The following is a 20,164-nucleotide window of genomic DNA, read 5'->3' as shown; positions in this document are numbered from 1 at the left end:
ACATGCTACAAATGTATCGGCCCATGTGTCTATGTCTTGATCAAGTGCTATGATCTGTTGTCTGTTTGTCTGCCTTTTTGTCTCCCCTGTTCTCCTCCGTGATGCCGCCACAAAATCAATGTTTGGTGTCCAAATAAGAATTTAGTCTGATCAGCCAGTTTCCAAAGAAAGCTGTCTAATCTGTAATGCACTTTAACAGAGGACACCAAAACTACGTTCTGCTGACTTGTTAGCTTTTGGTCCACTCTGTATTGTATAATAGATCCTCTTGTTTAGGGCACCTCCACTTGAGATGAGTCCAGATGGTGGTTTACAGGTTGAATCAACAGTTTTGAAGCCCTAAATAACAGCTGTAGTGAACCATGATGTGGCTTTTACTGCAGAAAGCCACCTTTCAGGTTTAGGTCCACTTTGTGATAAAAGATGATGAAACATAAACTCGGAAAGCTTTTTGCATGGTGCAGCTTCAGACGGGTAAGCTGAGTGCACAGTTTGTGGGCCTGCCCCGTCTGCACTTTCTGTGTTAGCGTGTCTTCACCTGCAGCCCAGTGACTCTGTGGGGTCATTGATTAATTGACCCGATCAGCCCTTTCTTGCTGAGCAGTCAATACTTCTCAAAACAACTGGGGACACACAGTATTGATTAGATCGGTTATGAAGAAGTAGCATTCTTGTTCTTTTTGTGCAAGCATTTTGCAGTGCAGCTTGCACAGATTCAGGTGGTGTTAGCACGCCTGTTCGTGCGTTCGTTCGTTCGTTCGTTCGTTCGTTCATGGGTGTTTGAGATTCTGGAATCGTGCAGGGAAATAAGGGATGCATTGTTTCTCTCTTCTGTGCCCTCAGCCCTTCTGGACAGCTCGCTGCAGACTCTGGTCAAGCAGAGGACTGTGTCATTACAGACAGTCGGAAACCGAAAATAGTCCTATAGGGACTGACTGTAATGACATCTCTCTCTGTAACCAGCTTCATATGTTCGCCCGCAGAGAAAATAATACAATCTGTGGTATTGGATATTCATTTTAAAATTGGACTCCACCGGTGGAAAGCATACATTGTTCTGTTCTTCAATATATCTACCCTTTACTCACATTGGAGTCATGGAATGATCTACTTCACTTGCTGTCGGGCTCAGTTCACTGAAAGAAATACAAACCTTTAGGGTGAAATTGCCACTTAATGCATGATTCAATTTAGATGAATTCCTTCCTGTGGGGATGATTGATCTGTTTTCTGACCTTGGCAAAAGCAGCCAATTGGTTTCCTCGAAGGGAGGACACAGCAGCCAATTGTCTCCCCATCGGGTAAAAATAAACAATGAATGTACCATAGAATGCAGAGGTCTGCTTTTTACTGAGAATAGAACACAGAAATGGGGCTGAATCAGCAGTTGTGATTTTTATCCCTTCTTACTTGTGTGTGTCTGTCCTCTCCTCATCTTTCTTCATATATTCTCTAGAAGCCACATACATTTGTCAAGCTCTTTGGCACATCTGAAGAAATAAGCAGTCGACTACTAAGAACTGAATGAGTTGTGAGACTCCACCCAATTTTGGCCTTAATGCTAGGATACTGCCGTAGGTGGAAGGGTATCCACACCCATTCCTTTATTCTGTGCGTAATGACTGGAAGGAATATATAGCAAGCATATTTAAGACTTATATAATACATGAAGTATTTATTCGATATTTATTGGAAGCTCGGCTGTAGTTGGCTGCTTGCCTTTGTCTGTTATTGCAGTGTTGAATGCTGGCCATAGCTGAATGATGGCTGGGGACACCAAAGCAACACTCACGCACGGATGTCAGGAGATAAAAAGGTTTCTCAGTATAACCAACATAGAGTGTATGCCTGTGTGTAATTGCCACAGCAATGCAGCTGAGCCTCTGTCACACAAAGAGACCTTTTGACACATAAATACAAAAACAACAAATGTTGTTTAGAATGAAAAATCTTGTAGACTTTAATATTTCCACTTTCAAGAAATTGGACAGAGATTCAGCTGGTGTCTTGTTCCTCCTGTTCTTGAGTCTCTTAGCCTGATTCTGGTCCCTTTTTGTTCTGGTTCTGAGAACAAAGGGTCTGCATCTTAAACCAGGGGTTGCTGGGAATTGTCCCAGAATCCTTTTCCCTGCTCTTTCCTGTATCTACTAACCTTTTTCTATTGGATCCTGAAGCCTTATATGTGCTTCTGAGAAGAGGCCAACATTGAGGGCGTGCTTGTTTTGTATATGCTGATGTTCCAGATGGGTGGAGTGTTCCACAGCTATTGACTTACAGGAACTCCTGTCACCCACAAGAAGCTACAAAACAAGAACGCTCTGAATCTGTCCTGTTGCATGGGGGCTGCTGCTGCTGCCTTTGGTATTTTGTATACAGTGTTATATATATGTATATCTGTTCCCCTGTCACACACTTCCCGCCTTTGTGTCTTTGTCCTTCTGTGTCTGAAATCTGCATAATGTTGTTTGACCTTTTCAGATTAATAATTCATGTGCTGTTAACATCCAGTGTGAGCTTGATCTTGTCAGAAATCGGACTGTTCTGTTCTAAGTTCGTCTTTCCGAAAGTATGTTGGGTGCTGATGTCCTTTCAGCCTGTCGTAACCCAGAGACCAACGATGGTTTTAGAGCACAGATGTTTTTATTTCACCCTTGCCTCAGTAGACAAGCTGAGCAAGTGACTTATCACGTGAGGGTGCCTCCAGTCAAACCACCATTTGAGTCATGAGCCTATTTAAAGTCCCTGGGTGGCCTTGTTTTCCTGTTTACCAGGTCTTAAAACGGTTGTCTTCATCTTCAAACGGTTTTGAATGAAAGGTGATTCAGAGCAGAAAAGCTGACATTTAGAAATAAATTGAAAGGAAAATGTGAAGCAGCAGTGTAATCAAGTTGGACAGCTCTCACTTTGTAATGTTTTCAACTGCCAAACAGTGGAGTGTGTAAAAGCCTTTCAGGCGTCGTGCTTCCAGTCATGTGCAGGTCGGGCGGAGCGGTCGGGACGCAGACGCTGTTTCTGCTGAAGGGATCTTTCTTTTCACTGCTCCTCTTTGCTTTGAGGCAGAGGCTCTGATCACCGGCCCTGGTTCATGTTTGATGTGAGTCAGCGCAGTGGAGGTTGCTTTGCTGTGACCTCAGACAGTGGGTTCAAACAGCAGCAAGCTGTGGCATTTGTGGGGTATCCATGTTTTTCTTGTCCAACTCAAACTTTGACCATTCAGTTTGAAAAAATGGATCTGCACGTAGGCCATCTTTGTTAAGCTGGCTGAGCTGATAACAGAAAAGGCCTGTGCCTCTGTCACTTTATACAATATACATATGTATTTAATGTGGTGGAACATAGTTCAGTATGATACACCTTTTCCTCGGAAAGATGCAAAGATGTTTAAGTAGTTACAGTAACTAATCTTTAGGATGTTTATTCTGCCAGTAGAAAAAAGTGGATAAATGCTGCCAATGCTTGTTAATCATGATTTATTTTCCTTCTTATAATTGTCTTCATTTATATTCATGTGTTGAGTAACTTAAGTCTCCTCTCAAATCCTTGTCTCATGTGTAAGATGCAATAACAGGAAAAATAGAAACTCTGGAATCTGTCATGTTTGATCAACCATAATCCTCTAATCTTAGCAAATAAAAAAGCAGGTTGTTGTTGGTTCCCTTCATTAAAAAAAAAAAGGGGCTTTTAAGTTAAATTCTCTTTAAAGTGGACCAAACCTGATGACATCATTAGTGTGAGCTAACGAGGAGAGACTTTTGATACTCATCACACTCTTCACTCATCCATCCTTCCATCTTCCAGCTTGGTTATGTAGATTAAAACCCCAAAGTTTTTTGATAGCTAGCCAAAGCTCAGACCCAGCCATGCACACACACACACACACACACACACACACACACACACACACACACACACACACACAGCGTTAGTCTCTAACCATCAGTCACTGCTGCCTGTTTCCAGGTCTTGGAGCGACACAGAGAACTTCTCCAATGATCGCAGCATCCTGACGCTGTCGCCCATCGAGGCCACCCACTGCTGACTCCCGAGGCCACTGACTAACACACACAACTGAGAGAGGGAGAGCTACCACTCAGTTATGAGTCATAATCACACCCCTCACCCCCGCCGACATTTTGTGAACTTACTTCAGTTTAAACTCTGCGTATTCTCAGCTGGATGCAGTCACACGTAGGATAAGGAGCTAAAGGACTCAGCTCAGTGCCGCATGCTGCCTTACCCGTCACCTTTTTGCATCGATAAGACAATAAGCTGTTTTGTTCAACATTTGAACAAACTCATTTGAAGAGTTTGAATGAAGAGTCTCTTTGGGATAAGGCTGAGTGAATCGATTCTTAGAAAGGCCGAGAGCAGCATCGCATGGGAGCTTCAACTTGAACGAAAATGAAAGCCTTCAGCCTGGCTCGACATCTCTGGAGCTACAGAAGATTTATTCGGTACATAAGGAGGAAGAATCTGATTCTGTATAATAAACCCCTAACCCTTAAATGGTCAGAGTTTATCTGTGACCTCGTGGAGCTGAAGGAAAGCAGACCCTAATCTAAGCCGACAGAGATGGGAAATCTCAGACTCCATACTTTTCTCTAAAAAGGTCAGCTGATGTCAGTCATTAGTCCTGCTCAAAGCGTGGCACTGTGAAAATAACGCAGCTGACCAATCACACTGCAGGACTGAGGAGATTTGACAAATCCACAATCCAGCGTCATTCACGTAGCACCAGAAGCTCAGATAAGTCGGACAAGTACATCTCTGAGCTGTCTGCGTCTTCATTTCTCATTCCGACTGAAAGGGAGGAAACCTGGACCCCCTACAAGCTCTGCTAAGACCTCCGGTACGGTAGCTGTGCCCGGAGCTTCATCTCAAATGCGGTACCAAAGACCAAAGGATCCAGACTGGAGTTTATAAGGAAAAGTGTTTATTTTTGTGCCTGATTGTACAGAAGCTTAAATTCTTAAGAAGACTTATATTTGTTTGTGCTGCTTTTGTCGTCCGCCTGTTCAGGCCTCCGTGTCCCTGGTGTTGTCGCTCTGAAAGAGGCCGGATGTTACAAAAGAAAAAAGAAGAAAAAGCCATACACTTTGAAGAAGTTATATTATTGATAGTTAAGAAATGGTACTGTGGGTAGATGCTGTGTGAACCTGTTGTTTACTTGTACTTATTCCCCTTGAATGCCTTTTCTCCATCAGCCCGATGACCAAAGGTGTCTCAGCATTACGGTCCATGATGCCCAGGGATTATTCCAAAGCACGCAAGGCCAAGAGTTCCTGTATTTTGGTGAAAAAAAAACACAAATAGAATTGGAGGTAGAAACATCTGCCTTGGCTGCTTAAAAGTAATCCCAAAGCGTCGGCTAATGGTTCCGTTTTATTTCGGTGGGACAAACGGCTTTAATGGTGAGCAGCTTTGTGGAATCGCGGCTGGTGTGTGTTGACCCAGACAGCAGAATGTTTCCATGTTCTGAAGATAAATATGTTTCACTTTCAGAGGAAAAGCAGAGCGTTTGCACAAGTCACATTTCAAAAATCACCTTTTCATGATCACCCATTTCCACTGAAAGCCATGTTTTTTCCCCTCACATTGCTTTTGTGTTTCTGCTGTTCAGGTGTGTGTGTTTGACGGTTTTAGTTTCTTTGTGTGGCAGCCGTGTTTGGCGGCTCGTAGCGAGCTCTCGGCGGACACCTCTGCCTGCATCTGTCTCGGATGTTCAGTTTGTCGTCTTTTGAAAGCTCTTAGAGGAGAAGCCAGAAGGTTTCTGAAGTGTAAGGTCAGATCTCCCCCGAAAGACAACCGTTTTAAACTTGACACCAACGACCACTGACCAGTACTTGCCTCAGCGAAAGCAAAGTCGCAGGACGTGTCTGGTACGTGGGGAAGATGTCGGCAGCTCAGAATTCATTCAGGCTTATTATCGGCCCGTTGGTGGAATATTTCTGCACGGTACACATTGTTGTTCTCTGTTTACACAGGTGCAACTGACAGGGGGGGTGTATTTATTATTTTCTTACATGTCAGTGTCTGTAATCACGATGTTAGTATGTTACCAGATATTTAAGAGGGAAAGGATGCTTCCAGCTCAATCCAGCAGAGGGTAATCGCACCGTTCTTTAGGTCTCATTAGCACAAAAATGTGTTTTTAATCAGTTGCTATGAATCAACCATGATGCACCTCTGTTCTGTACTTGCATAAAGACGCATATAAGTTAACGATGTTTAAATGAGCAGCTTATGTTAGTTACTAAATGTTAGTTTATATCAGTGAAAGCAATCGTATGAAGTCTTCAATAATCTTTGTCCCGCTGTCTTTGGCTTTAAAGAGTCAAAAGGAAACTTTAGTCAGGAAGTTTAAATCTCTGCTTGAGTAGCGTTCTATGTTCTGTTGTCACAGACTGTATGAAACGAGCAGATGGAGCCGCCATGATGTTACCATAACCAGCACACTGATCAGGTGTGGATCTAGTTAATGACACCATGAGTAGTGGGAAGAATCTGCTTACTAAATGGAAGAGGTTTGCACTTTATCAATCAGCATCTTTTGGAGAGTAGCTCTAATTACACCCGCTGGCTGCATCCTTCTTTTCTATACAGTCTGTTTATGGAGCTGAGAGTCAGACTCTCTCTCAACAGCTGCTGTGTTTATTTTGATGTGTCCGAACAGTTTCTAATCTTAATGTCGGTGCATATTAAATCCTGGAGTATTCCCTTTAATACTTTAAAACGGCTAACGCAGCACAGATGAAGAAATGCTGAAACCTGAATTCACAAACTGGACTCTACCGTTTCCATCATGCAGCTCAACGACTTCTTTTCCTCCTCTTATCCTTGTCTTTTTTACAAGATTTCTATTAAAGAGTGGATCCCCCCCCCCCGGCTTATTTTAAGATATAGTCCTAAGCATATCACACGTCGGAGGAAAGATCACTGTGATAATCCCTTCTGTGTTTACCTCAAATCACAGTCACAGCTTCGGCAGTCTGACAGAGTCAAAGTTTGTTTCTCCCTCAAACAAAATCCCATTTTGATTCATTTGTGGATTTTTAAAGCATCTCTAACCTCCCCTCCCGTATGCATTTGCAACTGATTGTTTTAAGAAATGGAAATTGTGAACCCGTCATATCCTTAATGTGCAAGGATAGAAGAACATATCTGACTGGTGATGCTGCTTCTGTTCATAAGGAGTACACCTGACTTCATCATCTGTGCTTCTCCAACATTTGGACAAATAAAACATTTTGTTGGAATTTCACTCGGCCTCAGGTGTGAGATCAGCTACCATGCACTGCATTTATCAGGATAGTTCATCAGGCTTCCACATCAACATTTAGGATTATTCTGACACCTTAGTGCTGTGACACTGCAGAGTCTCTGCGTAACTCCAGCAGATGGGAGACGAGTGCAGTGCTGGTGCAGATCTGATGCCCCCTTGTGCCTGATGTGGTCACCTATTATGAGAAAAAAATAAAAGAAATTGGAACATTTTAGAATTCTTTCAGCTCCAAATCTGACTTTGGGAGGGTCTAAAATAGAAAGTATCCTCCGGCTTTTATGTCCAAACTTTTTGTAAGAATAAAAGTAGATACCAGAGACCATTTGCTCTCAGCTGACTTTTTTTTTTTTTTTTACATCCATTTCCTTCGTTCCAAACAGCCATGAGAGCAGAGATCCAGATTCTCTGAAGCGTCGCAGCACTGACGTCATCCGATCCGTTACTGGGGAGCAGCAAACCCGGTTTGGAAATGAGGCCTCTGGGGGTATTTCTAGAAGCAGATTACTCAACCGCATAATTCAAAAATGGTGATTTAATATTTCATCACGCCTCAACCCGATTAGCATTATGTCATCCATCAGAGGCACCGTCCAGATTTAATTGGACACCTTATTAAAAGACACACATTAAAACCTGCCCACACGGGTTCCTGCTGTCGCAGAGACTGACCATTTATTAAACGTCATCTGTGTCCGTCCAAGGGCTAAAACTAACCTCACGATGGTTGACAACAAATCGGATTATGATCTGTACAAATATCAGCCTGATATTCAGGAAATATCCTGAATGATGGTTCATAAATGATTTGTGGTTGATGAACACACACACAAAACAAACAAACCTTGTTTGTTAGAAAAGTGAAAAACTTTTGACTGCAGACAGATGATATCAGTGCAAAGAAACGCATTATCAAATCAGCTGGAGTCTAAATTAAAATGTCAGCCCATCGGTCATGTGACTCGTCACCCAATAAGACACCAGATCATGTCAATGGTTTGTAATCAGTCTTCCCTCCTCACCAGTAAATCGTCCTGAACCGGATGATCCACCACCATCACTCCTTTGTCAACTGCTATCTGATGCTGTGTCTATCTGTCTGTCCTCCTCCTGTCTGTAAATCTGTCTTATAGCTAAAGAGTCTATTTACAAAATAAAATACATTTTTACACATCTGGTCTTTGAAGCTCAGTCATTTAAATGCTGATGTGAGAAATGCACGTTAACGGAGCAAATTGAGACGCCGGCTCATCTTTGCCGTCGCCTCCTCATAGAGACGGTTCTGTGGAACTGGTGGCAGGGAAGAAGTGGAGGGTGTTTAAATCTTCTGTGTAACACGCTTTCACACCGTGTGACGCCACATTTGAGGCTCTGTGCAGCTGTTTTCAATTCATCTCGTTGATGAAACCTGCGGGCGGAGCTGCCAACACGTAGCAGGCGCTAAGAGAGAAAGCTGGAAGGCTGCAGATTTCATTTTCACATCAGATATGACAGGAGGCCGTGTATACTTCAAAAAATTTATTACAGTATTTGACAAGTTCAACATCAGGAAACAAACAGATATACAGTTTAGTCTACAAGGCCTCTGAGCACACAGTTAGTAAGAAGAGTGAGCGCACAAAGCGCTCCAGCTCGCATGTCATCTGCGCGGTGATCATTTGTTAGACGATTTAAACAGAAACAAAACGTGTCCTCTAAAAGCTTTCTGTGGCCGACTTTTCATCCTGCACAGTCACAGAAACACCGCAGATGTGAATCATCCGTGCTGAATTTACTCAGGAGTGTTGTTATGATGCCACATCGTGATTGGTGCACATTTCAGATGTAAAGGAGAGTTTGGACTCAGTCTGGAATCTGGGTATAAAACCCCACCCCAAATACAAAATATTTTTCAATCCCAAAGATGATTTCTTTTGTGAATTTAAAAAACATGGAGCTGCTTTAAACTTACAGACAGAGCATTTTTAAATGGCTGCAGTTTTACAGTATATACATCAGCAGGAGAGTTTAATACTTATCAATGCTTTGATTTCCATGAGGTTCAAAGAAAAGACAAATCATTCTGTGGGGGAATATGTAAATACAGTTTCTCAGTAACGATTCGTCGTCCACAAAAGGCAAAATTAAGTTGTTGTTTTTTTTTAAATGAGGAGAAGCTGCATCGCATCATCAGCTCAGTGATAAAGCTCTTTAACTGAGGTGCTTTTCATTTCGCTCATTTATGGCTCCCCTCTTCTCCCACATGTAGCACATAGATCTTTGCTTTGGATAGAAGCAAAAGAACCTTTCACTCCCTCATTAGGAGATAAGATGTCAGCATGATGAAAACTCTTACTGACAGGGGCCGACACGCAGGAAGAACTTCATGTCCTGAAGCTCAAACAATGCAAAAACACCAAAAAGCAGAGATTGGTTTTAGTTCTGAAATCAACATAACGCAGCACTCGTGTGTAAAAAGAATTTTTTTTTTGTGCATTTAAGGTACTAGCTGTGATCATTTTCATCCCATCTGTTCCAGACTGACCCAAACAAACGAGTTCGGTCCCGAATGTCGGAAATATTTACTAAAAACTCAGCTCGACTCTAACACCTTCCAGCTCTCTCCTAAATGTCAGTGTGTGTGTGTGTGTGTGTGGAGGTGTTTTACTGGCCGCTCCCCTCCCCCTCTTCCACCTCCTCCTCCAGTTCGACCAGAGGAGCGTGGCGGTTGGCCTGGGAGCCCTCGCTGAAGAAAACCTTCTTGATCACGCCCGACTTTGGCGCCCGGATCATGTGCTGCAAAGACACAAACGAGGGACAAAAGTGAATGTGTGTGTGTGTGAGTGTGTGTGTGTGTGGGGCAGGACCAGCTCGGATCCCTTACCTCCATCTTCATGGCATTCATGACCATCAGCGGATCTCCGACAGCCACTTTATCTCCAGCTTTCACCAGCACCTGAACGCAAACAGCAGCCGGTTTAACTGCCTCTTCCAAGTGTCTCAAAATAAAAACGAAACCAATGATGCGACTCCAACATAATGCAGAAGGAGCCATGTTCTTTTTAATATCGTGGCTCAGCAGTCTTGACATTCTTTTAACTTTGACCTCGTCATAAGCGCCCATCACGCTGGCTGTCGGGGTTAGATTAGCAGCCAAATGTCCGGAGACCAAAACCCTGTTCAGTTTGTAGGAGCGGGCCTCCTGGATGATCTGATCACCGGCGGTAAGCCCTTAATAGGATGGATTTAATAAGCACTCCGATGAGCTGTAGAAAGTATTTATATACATTTATTTCACAGTCTAAAATGCGTTGTGGGCCGCGTTGGAGGACCACCTTCTGACCTGATGTGGCTTCACGCACGCAGCAGTTCCCACCAGGATGTGTCCACATGCCTGTTTCACACTCATCCACAGCTGTGTGCACAGAGGAAACAGCTGAGGGGGGTTAGAGGAGGAACGCTGAAAATGAGCTCTGCAACGCCACAATCTGTTTATCTGAACTCCTTTGTCTTACATCACATCCGTTACATAACTAAGCTTATAAAACTGTTTGTAAATAATTCTGCGACTCAGGTTCACTGGAAATGTGTTACTCTAACTCAGTGACTGAATGTATTTGTACGGGAGCATCAGTAAAGCTGCTGGTTTGTTGCGCAGCCGACTGTGTGACATTTGCATATCGAGCAGGTAACAGATCTGATCAAAAGAGATCACTCGGGACACATGTGGGGATGTATTTTAAGCACCAGGTACGAATGCGTTTATTTAAAGATGTCCGAAGCATATTAGCACCAAATATAACCATTAGCTGAGTGACCAGAGATTTTTAACTCAAAGCCTTCAGAGTGCATCTTGTAGAAATCTCAGACTGGCAAAGCAACAGGACACATCAGTGTCCCATGTGTCTAAATCCCCTCGCTTCTCCTTGATATTAAGCATAGCTGCAACCTAATCTAATCCTTAAACGGAGGAATAAATGGCCTCATATTCTAAGAATGGCTCAATCTCTTGCTACTGTTCTTTCAAAACAGAAACAGAAATTTATTTTGTTCACCTTCTCTATGGTTCCAGTCATGGGGGCCACGGCTCCACCCTGAGCTCCCGACCCGCTGACACCGGCCAGATACTTTGGCACTGGAACGGACACCTCGGAGCTCCCCTCCTGCAGCAGAAATGTACAGATGTCAGAAAGTGAGGCGAGAGTTTGAAACGGGACTTAAAAGCACCTTATTACAGAACTTTTCATCAAGTCAGTGAGTCATAAAGTCTTCTATGGCCTCAGGAAACGTCTGTCAGGTTTGAGACGTCCCACAGATCCCTGCAGACTTCAGCTTTTATCCCCGTTCCAACTGGGCTGTTTCTGACTGTATCTCTGGATGCAAAACGTTTCTAAGCTTTACATTTACCACAGTATTTGTTGCAGTTTTTTGTTTTTCCTTGAACTATGTCTTCAACTGGATTACAACTACAAGCAACAGCCTGAGCTCACCGAACAACGTAGTTCTGAGCAAGGCTAATTTGCGTTTGCTTGCCGGTACTAATAAAGCTTGCGCAGGCATTGCTGGAGGGCGTGCCAGAGTAACCACTGGAGAAGAGAAGGCTGAACTACCAACAGCTTTTCAACACAAGTTTCAGGCAGCTCAAAATCAGTGTCTTCTGTGGAAAGTCTTTGATCTGGACTCTAAATTTTCCTGCTGCAAGATGTTGAAAGTTTGTTTTGAACCAAAAGACATTTAAAGACGGGATAATTCAGCAGCACACAGGAGCAGCATCTCATCTGAGTTTAGGGTTACACCCGTGTTCACATGTATGTCATGAATCCTAAAAAAAGATGAATATTTGTTTCAACCCAAAAGAAACCTTAAATACTGACTGTAGTCCCACACAGTGGTGTGTGGTAGAGGACGTACCGTGGAGAACAGGTGCACGGCGTTGTCCAGGATCACCAGTTTGGGTCGAGACTTCACTCCATTTACTGAGCAGTGCAAGAACGAAGCTCCGCCTTCCATCTCCACCTCCCCTGTTACACGGTACACCTCCTCACCCACCTGAACGGAGAGCGTTGATACCAAGAATGTGATAAACTAGAGCAGCATCACCTACATCAGGACTTTTTTTCCTATATTAGTACATTTAAGAAGTACGAGTGTACGGATTGAACAAAAAAGTTAATCAAACTTGGTTTCAAGAGATGTGCTTCTTTAAAACTTCGACTAAAACGTTTTTCCTCCAGCTCACCTGCATACTGTAGCTGCCGTCTTTGTTATAGGTGATGACCACACTGACTTCTAGAGATAAAGACCAGATGAAATGCTTTCAGAAAAAGGTTTGAGATTTAACACGGTGGAGACGGAGAGATCAGAATCATCGTTATCATCATCAGCACACATACAGAGCAGCAGGCCAAGGACTTCTGTTTGCTTTTCCGGAGACATCTCAACAGATAAAGTTCATCAACAAAGTGTCACACACTGGATCAGGACCTTTAACCTGAATCAATCCACCACAGCTGCACTGATAACGGCACCAAACCGATCCAGGTAACACGAGCTGCATGTTAACGCACAGGAACTGTACGTGTTACCAGTTTAACCGACAGCTGGAGAAGATTAACTGCTTCTAACTTCATCACAGAAGTTAAGTTACAGAAAAAAGCTTTAATCAATGATGAGTCATGCAAGTCATGGTTTTAGCATGAAAAATCTTCTTCTTGCAATAAATCTACATTGATTTTCCTTCATTTGAATAAAATGTCAACTAAAGAAAAGTCTATAATCTTATTATTTTGTTGTTAGTTGTTGAAACTGAATAAATTGTGTCTGAATTGGGATCTTTGATCAGGAGATGTGAAAGTCAGTCCGTCTTAAATTTGGTAAAAAATCATCTTAGATTTAACTTTGACAGTTTTCTTTTCTTCCTTTATCAAATCAAACTTTATTTATATAGCACTTTTTATACATTAAAAATGTAGCACAAAGTGCTATACATAAATAAATAAATAAAATAAAATAAACTTAGAAACGTGTGGCTGAATACAGATACTACAATACTTTAGTCACAGCCTGCTTTCCTGAACGCTGGTGCTCGCAGGTGTTCGTATGCGTGTTGCTTACTCTTGTCTCCCAGCTGAAGAGTCATGCTTCTGTTAAAGTTGGTGTTGTTTCTCCAACCACTGCTGGAACCAAATGGGGAGAAAGGATCTGAAAATCACAAACAAATCGGCGCTCAGTTTTCCAGCTTAAATCTGCCCCCACACAGAGTGCCACGCCCCCCCCCCATCCCCCTCACCGGTGGCGGCCTGTGTGAACTCCTGAGTGTGTTTCCTCTCCTGGAGCACCAGCCCCAGGGCTGCCTGGCAGATCGTCGCCCCAGAAGGTGCTCGCGGAGCGGGGAACAGGTCAGCGTAGTACTGAGGGATGAAACTGGTGTTCACGTTTCCAGCCTCAAACTCCGGGTGGCCCGAGAGGCTCAGCAAAAAGTCAATGTTAGTGTTCAGTCCCACAATCTAAAGACAAGAGAGAGAGAGAGAGAAAAAAAAAAGGGCCGAGAGGATAAAAGAAATGTCAGAACCAGAACAGACAGTAAGAATGCACATAGAGAGTCATCTGACTGTGTGTCTTACGTTGTACTGTCGTAAACAATACCGAAGTTTCTTTAAGGCAGCACATCGGTCCTCTCCCCACACCACAAGCTTGGCGATCATTGGGTCATAATGTGCCGACACCTCGTCCCCTGTAACCAAACACACCTGTAAAGCTTCCAGTATTTTTTATTCATTTGTGCCCTGCTGAACACATAAAGGAGCAAATCACCAAAATCCTGTCTGCACAGTGACTGCTGTCGCTTTCTGCTCCGCTTTTATTTTCACCCCGCATTTTTTCTTTGCTCATTGTTTGTTCCCCACCTTCTCTGACTCCGGTCTCTATGCGCGTGTCTTGGTCCGCTGGAGGCGTGGACAGATGCAGCAGAGGCCCCGCCCCTGGAAGGAAGTCATTGTTTGGGTCTTCGGCGTAGATGCGAGCCTCAAAAGAGTGTCCCTTTAAGGTTATGTCATCCTGAAGGAGGGGGAGACGTTCCCCTGCTGCCACCTGGAGGACAGTTTCATAGAGCATAAGCGGTTTCTTTGACTGGACTCGTGGCAATAAAAACTCCCACAGGTCCCACATATTTCTGCACTCCCCTCTCGTCTCACCCTGAGCTGCCACTCCACAAGGTCGGTTCCAGTGATCATTTCAGAGACCGGGTGCTCCACCTGCAGCCTGGTGTTCATTTCCATGAAGTAGAAGTTGTGCTGGGCATCCATTATGAACTCCACCGTACCTGCAAGAAGACAAACGACCTGACAGAACTGTACTGTGTGTTAGGGAACAAGTCGCTGTGGAGCGACGTGCGCAGGTGAGTGAGTGTGTGTCGCACCTGCCCCGACATAGTTGACAGCTTTAGCTGCTCTGACGGCTGCATCTCCAAGTTTCCTCCGAACTTCAGGGCTTATTCCAGGCTGAAAAAGTTCACCAGGCAAGTGAGAAAATAGAGTGAAAAGACTCAACAGCAAACACACGTGGAATCACATGTGTCAGTAACGCAGGAGGACTTTAAGCTTTCTTGCTTTATGGAAAAACAGATTCCTAGTGTCTTGTTAGCATTTCATGATAGTCTCATACATTTACAAGACATTTTTACAGCTTTAGAAGTTGATATTGCTCAATATTTCCTGTACTTCAACTTAAAGTTAGGATCCTTTCGAACAGATATGTCAGATAAGACATTTCAGGTTTGTTTTGACTGGTGCAGCTTTAATTCGACGCATCTCCACGACAACCACTCACCACTCACCCCTGGTGCTTCTTCTATGATCTTCTGATGTCTCCTTTGGACGCTGCAGTCCCTCTCGAACAGATAGACGGCGTTACCGTGCATGTCCCCGAACACTTGCACCTCCACATGTCTGCATAAGATAAGAGCGATGTTTAGAGACAAAATGGTTTAACATTTCAGCAGCTGAGCTGCCGGCTGAGTGCCGTCGTACCTGGGGTCCTCTACAAACTTCTCAACCAGCATGACATCATCATTGAAGGACTTCCTGGCTTCTCGTCTCGCTGACTCTAACTGCTCCAAGAAGTCCGAGTCGGACCGCGCGATACGCATTCCCTAAGAAAATAAATAAAATTATTACAATCACATTATTACACACGTTATTTCAGGCTTGCAGCAGTTAGACTGTGAGTTATTTCAGCTTTCCCACCTTCCCGCCTCCACCACGAACTGCCTTGATCATCACAGGGTAACCAATCTGAGCGGCCTCTGCCTGCAGCTTCTCATCTGACTGGTCTTCTCCGTGGTAACCACCGATTATTGGCACCCCAGCCGCTGCCATAATGTGCTTGGATGTGCTGAGAAAGGCCACAAATGGATACAAGTAAGTTGAGACCCATTATTCCTGTGACATCTATGTCGATTCCACAGTTACTTTCTTTTTAACATAAAGAACACCCTCAGAAATCCTCACAGCTGCAGACCACCAGTCCTCAGCAGGGAAGGAGCTGAACATGACACAAACAGGTTTCAAATTGATGAATTGTGAATATTAATGCGTGTCACCTCTTAATGCCCATGTCTCGGATTGCAGAGGAAGGAGGCCCAATGAAGATGATTCCTTCCTGTTTACATGCCTCTGCAAACTCTGTGCTTTCTGACAGAAAACCATAGCCAGGATGGACCGCCTGCACACCCAAACCCACCACATCAAAAGCAGAGCAAAGGGGGAAATTTCAAGAAGAGATATAGATTAATCAGTTAAAGTAAATCCCCTTTTAGCAGGATTACTCACATGTGATCCCGAACTCTTGGCAACTTCCAAAACTTTCTCCATCGAGAGGTAACTCTGCTGCGAAGGAGGAGGACCAATGTGATAGGCTTCATCTGCCTGAAAAACCATGACAGCGCAAAGGCCGATAAAGCAAATGTAACATCAAGGAACCTCACTGTGTTCATTAAAACAGCCGAACACAGATCTGTGTGCCACACAAGCAAATAATCCAGAGTCTCACCATGGCCACGTGCATGGAGTGTCTGTCTGCATCACTGTACACCGCCACAGAGCGCACGCCCATCTTCTTAGCTGTACGCATCACACGGCAGGCAATCTCTCCTCGATTTGCGATCAGCACCTTTTCGATCCTTCCCGCCCCTGCAATAAAAATAAAATAACTTTAAATAACAATCATGACAATCAAGTAATTATGTCAGACATTAATCAAATTATAATATATATCTAAAATGTGTGGATGCTGCTTTTCTCAATAATGAACTGTAACTTGGTGGAAAATAAAACCAACACGGCTGTGACGTCGAGCTTATCAAATTCATCATACAAGTTTAAGAGTTTTCTCATCTTTCCTGGTCAATGTGTTTATATGAAAAGTAATGTATTCTGGGTCAGAGGAGTAGCAAAAACATTAATTTCACTACAGGGAGGACTTGATAATAGGTGCGATCAGCCACAATGAGCTGGAATTCTGGCAAAGAAAATCACTATCTTGCATCCAAAATAATTTATTTGGCAGATAACAATTAATTGGTAATAAAGAGCAACAAAGTGTTCCCCAGAAAGGAAACGAGTTACCCCTTCCTCTGAGTTTTCAGGACACACCTCTCTACAATGTAATTCAGCCCAACAAGTGTTGTCATTTGGAGTTTATAAAACAAAAGGACTACAGATACATTAAAGGAGAAATGACCAACAAATGCCAGGCTTTGTCATTTCTAATATAGAGCAGCGGTTGTTTACTCACTTCCAGAAACGAACCTCACGCCTCTTTTGGTCCATGACAGCTTTCTGAGGAGAGGAGGAAAAACATCCTCAAATGCAATAGGGACTTTTTAAGTGTCTGAGCAGATGTTAAATGATCGCACTGCTGTGGTAGGGACGTAGCCTGATAAACCAGCCTAAATGGATTGGATGTCTAATTTAGTCTGGCACCGATCAATGGATACAACGGAACATTGTTGATGAGCACAACCCGTTGTCTTTCAAACCGCGTCTGTGCCTATAGGCCAACGCTCTGACCAATCAGCGCAACTGACTGTGACGTAGTAAGCGCGACAGAAAGCTTTGGTGGGAGGGGACTCTTCCAAAACTGATGCCAAGCACAGATTCTGGCCGTTTCTCAATACCAAGAATGCAAAGAACAGACTTGTGTTCTTGAGGAGAATGTTCTTGCTAGTCAACCTCGGAAGAATGAACTCGGGAGATCACAAGTACACATTCTCCGTTTTCAGTTTTGAGACGATGCGTTCTTCGTGCCCGAGGCAGCCTGCTCTGATTAAACAGCTGGGCTTTTTCACCCAAGTGCTCTCTCTCGCTCTAATGTGTGTGATATTTGCGCTGACAAGTTTGAGGCGCAGAATTCTTCCGAAAAAAATGGTAAATAGCTGGTATTAAGACAAATTAACGATAAAATCGGGATCTAAAGGGCTACTTTGTCGCCTCAAAATGTTTTAAACGTGGATAAAGTGATATATTTAAAGAGTTTAGAGCTAAAATGAAATCAGCTTCAGCCTGTTGATTTCGGCTCGGGTAGGAGTGCAGTGCATTGTGGGATATTTGCGCTGACAAGTTAGCACAAGTTAGCTACCGATGCATCCTCGGTAAAATGGGCGTGTCGAGAACACATCCGGGAACTTTCACCGTTCTCGGCGAAATGCGAACTTGTGTATTGGGACAGTACTTGGGCTGCGACTGATGACGTTTCACAAGAACACAAGAACACAAGTACGGACAAGAACGTATATTGAGAAACGGCCTCTATAATAGGACAGATACGCCACTCACGATGCATTTCCGATTTCCAACGAGGCGATTTTGGTTGCAGTTCCACCCTCTTTCCACGTGGGGCGCCCAATTTTGGAGACCAGAATGAATGGAGTCCTATGGAGCTATACGCCCTTTCGTGCCCTTATCTCAAGATATAATTTTTTCTCTAGTAATTCGAATGTTGTTTTCGAAAGAGGGTGTTTAGAAAATACCCATGGCTGAGTTTTAGATTTTTAGAGCCACTCATTTGCTTAAAAAAAGGATTTGAAGTGTATATGACGTCATACATAGCTGGTCGACCAGCTGTCATTAGCACAATGCTAGCGCGTTGTGGACAACAAGAAGCCAACCAGTAAGAAATCAAAGGGATATATGTACTCGTTCAGTTGATTTTTTACTTGAAACCCATGTTGAGCTCTCAGAAACTACATTCAAATCTGAGCGCTCTTGAGGAGACTTAGGTGAAACTGACCATTTGTAGCATCTAGCTCCATTGGGCCCCATTCATTCTGGTCTCCACCGACGCTCCCAGTGGAATTCTGGTGGAACTGCAGCCAAAAAGCCGGTACAATGGGGCTTAATAGAGAGTGGCAAGGCTGTTCGTTATAATGGCTGTGTGCCAAGGCTGAATCAAACGAGCACTGTTCCATTGCCGCCGCCATCTTTCTTGTTGTGCTTTCGCTTGTCTATGTTCGCTTCCACTGCCCAACGTCGCACTGCTCTGTCGTCACTCCCTCAGAACCCTCTGGCCCGCCCGCGTTGATTCAAAACACATCTCTGCGTTGTGATTGGTTTAGTTGCCATCTGCCAGATTCAGGGCAGTATTTTCAAAATGACAAGTGGATCGAGGCCAGACCCAACCGCAGGCAAAACATTTTGCCGTCCAGCAGTTGGCGCTGGTTTTCCAGGCTAGTAGGGACGCTAAACCACAGTAACTATGAAGCCAAACCCGAGCCAAGTAACCTTGTAGTGGCAGAAGTTGTAGCAGCCACGCTAACTGTCAGTTTGCTACCTTTATTTAACCTTGCACACATCATATCTCTTCAGTCCAGCTAGCAGAAAGAAGAATGTTCCAACTATCTCTGCATGCTGGATGGAGAAAAATAGACATTTTGAGGAGATAAAGAATCATGACTCAAAGCAGATTATTTACAGTCTTACATGTCGGATTGGTGAGCTCAAATGCAGGATAAACCGACTTGCAAACATAGTAAGCTAACGTTAAAATTAAGCTAACAGATCATCGAAATGGTGAAGGATTTCGCCAGAGTGGACAGCCTATTTTCAGACATAATAGACTACTAACGCATTTGTGTACTCACTGTGTGAATATCCTCAAACCCTGCAAAGTTGGAAAACTCAGAATAACTGCAGCCATAGCTACCAGCTGCTGAGGCTAGCGATGCTTGCTAACAAGCTGACTGAGTGACAGAGTAGAGGAGGAAAAAGCGAAGGGCTAATTTCAAATACAGTTCAAAAACACAGTCTGGTTCTTTTTCAGCGGCTCTAAAACACCCAGCTTAAAACAACAAAGGGAATCTGGGCGAAAAAAAACTCACACTTGAACTAAAAAGCACGCATAGATTCTGTTTAATTAATTAATTAATTAATTAATTTGTTCACTTTTTACCTCACCGAGGACTCGTAGTGGCGACAGCCAATGAGGAAGAGGGATATGTAGGCGGGGCGGGAGGTGCCGTTACCAAATACTACCAGCAGAGGGCAGTGTTTCTGCATCAAGAATGACAGTTGATTAAAAAAAACTGTCCAGTCTTTTAACTTCATCTGCTGGTTTGGACTTTTAACAAGTAAAAGCAGAAACAGACTATCGGGAATTGTCAAGAGTGTGCAGCAAAATGGCCAAGTACAGCCATTAGTAACTTCAGTGACAGGTTCGAGCTCGTGTTGCTTCCATCCTCCTGACACAGATACTTGCTGCCAAGATGCAGCACAAATAGACTGAGTCCCCACAGTGAATAGGCTCTTAAATTACTTATTATGACTGGGATTTAAATTATGTATCCTGTCATGTGTGTTGTTTTTATGTTTTAACTACTAGCTGTGAAACTATTTTCCCCTAGGGATTAGGGGC

The 20,164-nt window shown here is 43.7% G+C and overlaps 3 protein-coding genes across 5 annotated transcripts in view; 1 reads left to right on the top strand and 2 right to left on the bottom strand.

Moving 5' to 3' along the window:
• atp11b (ATPase phospholipid transporting 11B) overlaps positions 1-8,452 on the top strand; it is a 47,737-nt gene extending 39,285 nt beyond the window's left edge. For 2 of the 3 annotated variants that reach the window (XM_075485931.1, XM_075485930.1), the window contains one exon: positions 3,961-8,452. In XM_075485931.1, the coding sequence (XP_075342046.1) occupies positions 3,961-4,039 (79 nt within the window). In that variant the 3' untranslated portion in view covers positions 4,040-8,452. The remainder of the gene's footprint in view (positions 1-3,960) is intronic. The other variant, XR_012772964.1, reaches the window with a different exon arrangement.
• dnajc19 (DnaJ (Hsp40) homolog, subfamily C, member 19) overlaps positions 1-20,164 on the bottom strand; it is a 472,642-nt gene that overhangs the window by 385,370 nt on the left and 67,108 nt on the right. The gene's annotated exons all lie outside the window — the stretch shown is intronic.
• Positions 8,783-19,671, bottom strand: mccc1 (methylcrotonyl-CoA carboxylase subunit). The gene is made up of 19 exons (XM_075485929.1): positions 19,395-19,671; positions 17,051-17,094; positions 16,307-16,446; positions 16,087-16,182; positions 15,858-15,979; positions 15,502-15,649; positions 15,286-15,407; positions 15,093-15,204; positions 14,676-14,757; positions 14,452-14,579; positions 14,164-14,347; positions 13,882-13,991; positions 13,548-13,764; positions 13,373-13,459; positions 12,498-12,547; positions 12,170-12,307; positions 11,314-11,421; positions 10,143-10,214; positions 8,783-10,054 (listed from the first exon to the last, which is right to left on the bottom strand). The coding sequence occupies exons 1-19, from the start codon at positions 19,448-19,450 to the stop codon at positions 9,923-9,925; spliced, it is 2,148 nt and encodes a 715-aa protein (XP_075342044.1). The 5' UTR covers positions 19,451-19,671; the 3' UTR covers positions 8,783-9,922.

The sequence above is a fragment of the Odontesthes bonariensis genome, chromosome 15 (genome assembly GCF_027942865.1).
Source record: "Odontesthes bonariensis isolate fOdoBon6 chromosome 15, fOdoBon6.hap1, whole genome shotgun sequence".
Classification (NCBI taxonomy): domain Eukaryota; kingdom Metazoa; phylum Chordata; class Actinopteri; order Atheriniformes; family Atherinopsidae; genus Odontesthes; species Odontesthes bonariensis.
Note: the sequence above shows the minus strand (reverse complement) of the source record. Positions and strands in the feature narration are given on the sequence as shown.

Coding starts and splice junctions, on each gene's coding strand:
- mccc1 (XM_075485929.1), bottom strand. CDS start 19,450: ATGGCTGCAGTTATTCTGAGTTTTCCAACTTTGCAGGGTTTGAGGATA. Junction 15,650..15,857: donor CGAGACATGGGCATTAAGAG/GTGACACGCATT, acceptor GGCCTTTCTCAG/CACATCCAAGCACATTATGG. Junction 14,758..15,092: donor TCATAGAAGAAGCACCAGGG/GTGAGTGGTGAG, acceptor GAACTTTTTCAG/CCTGGAATAAGCCCTGAAGT.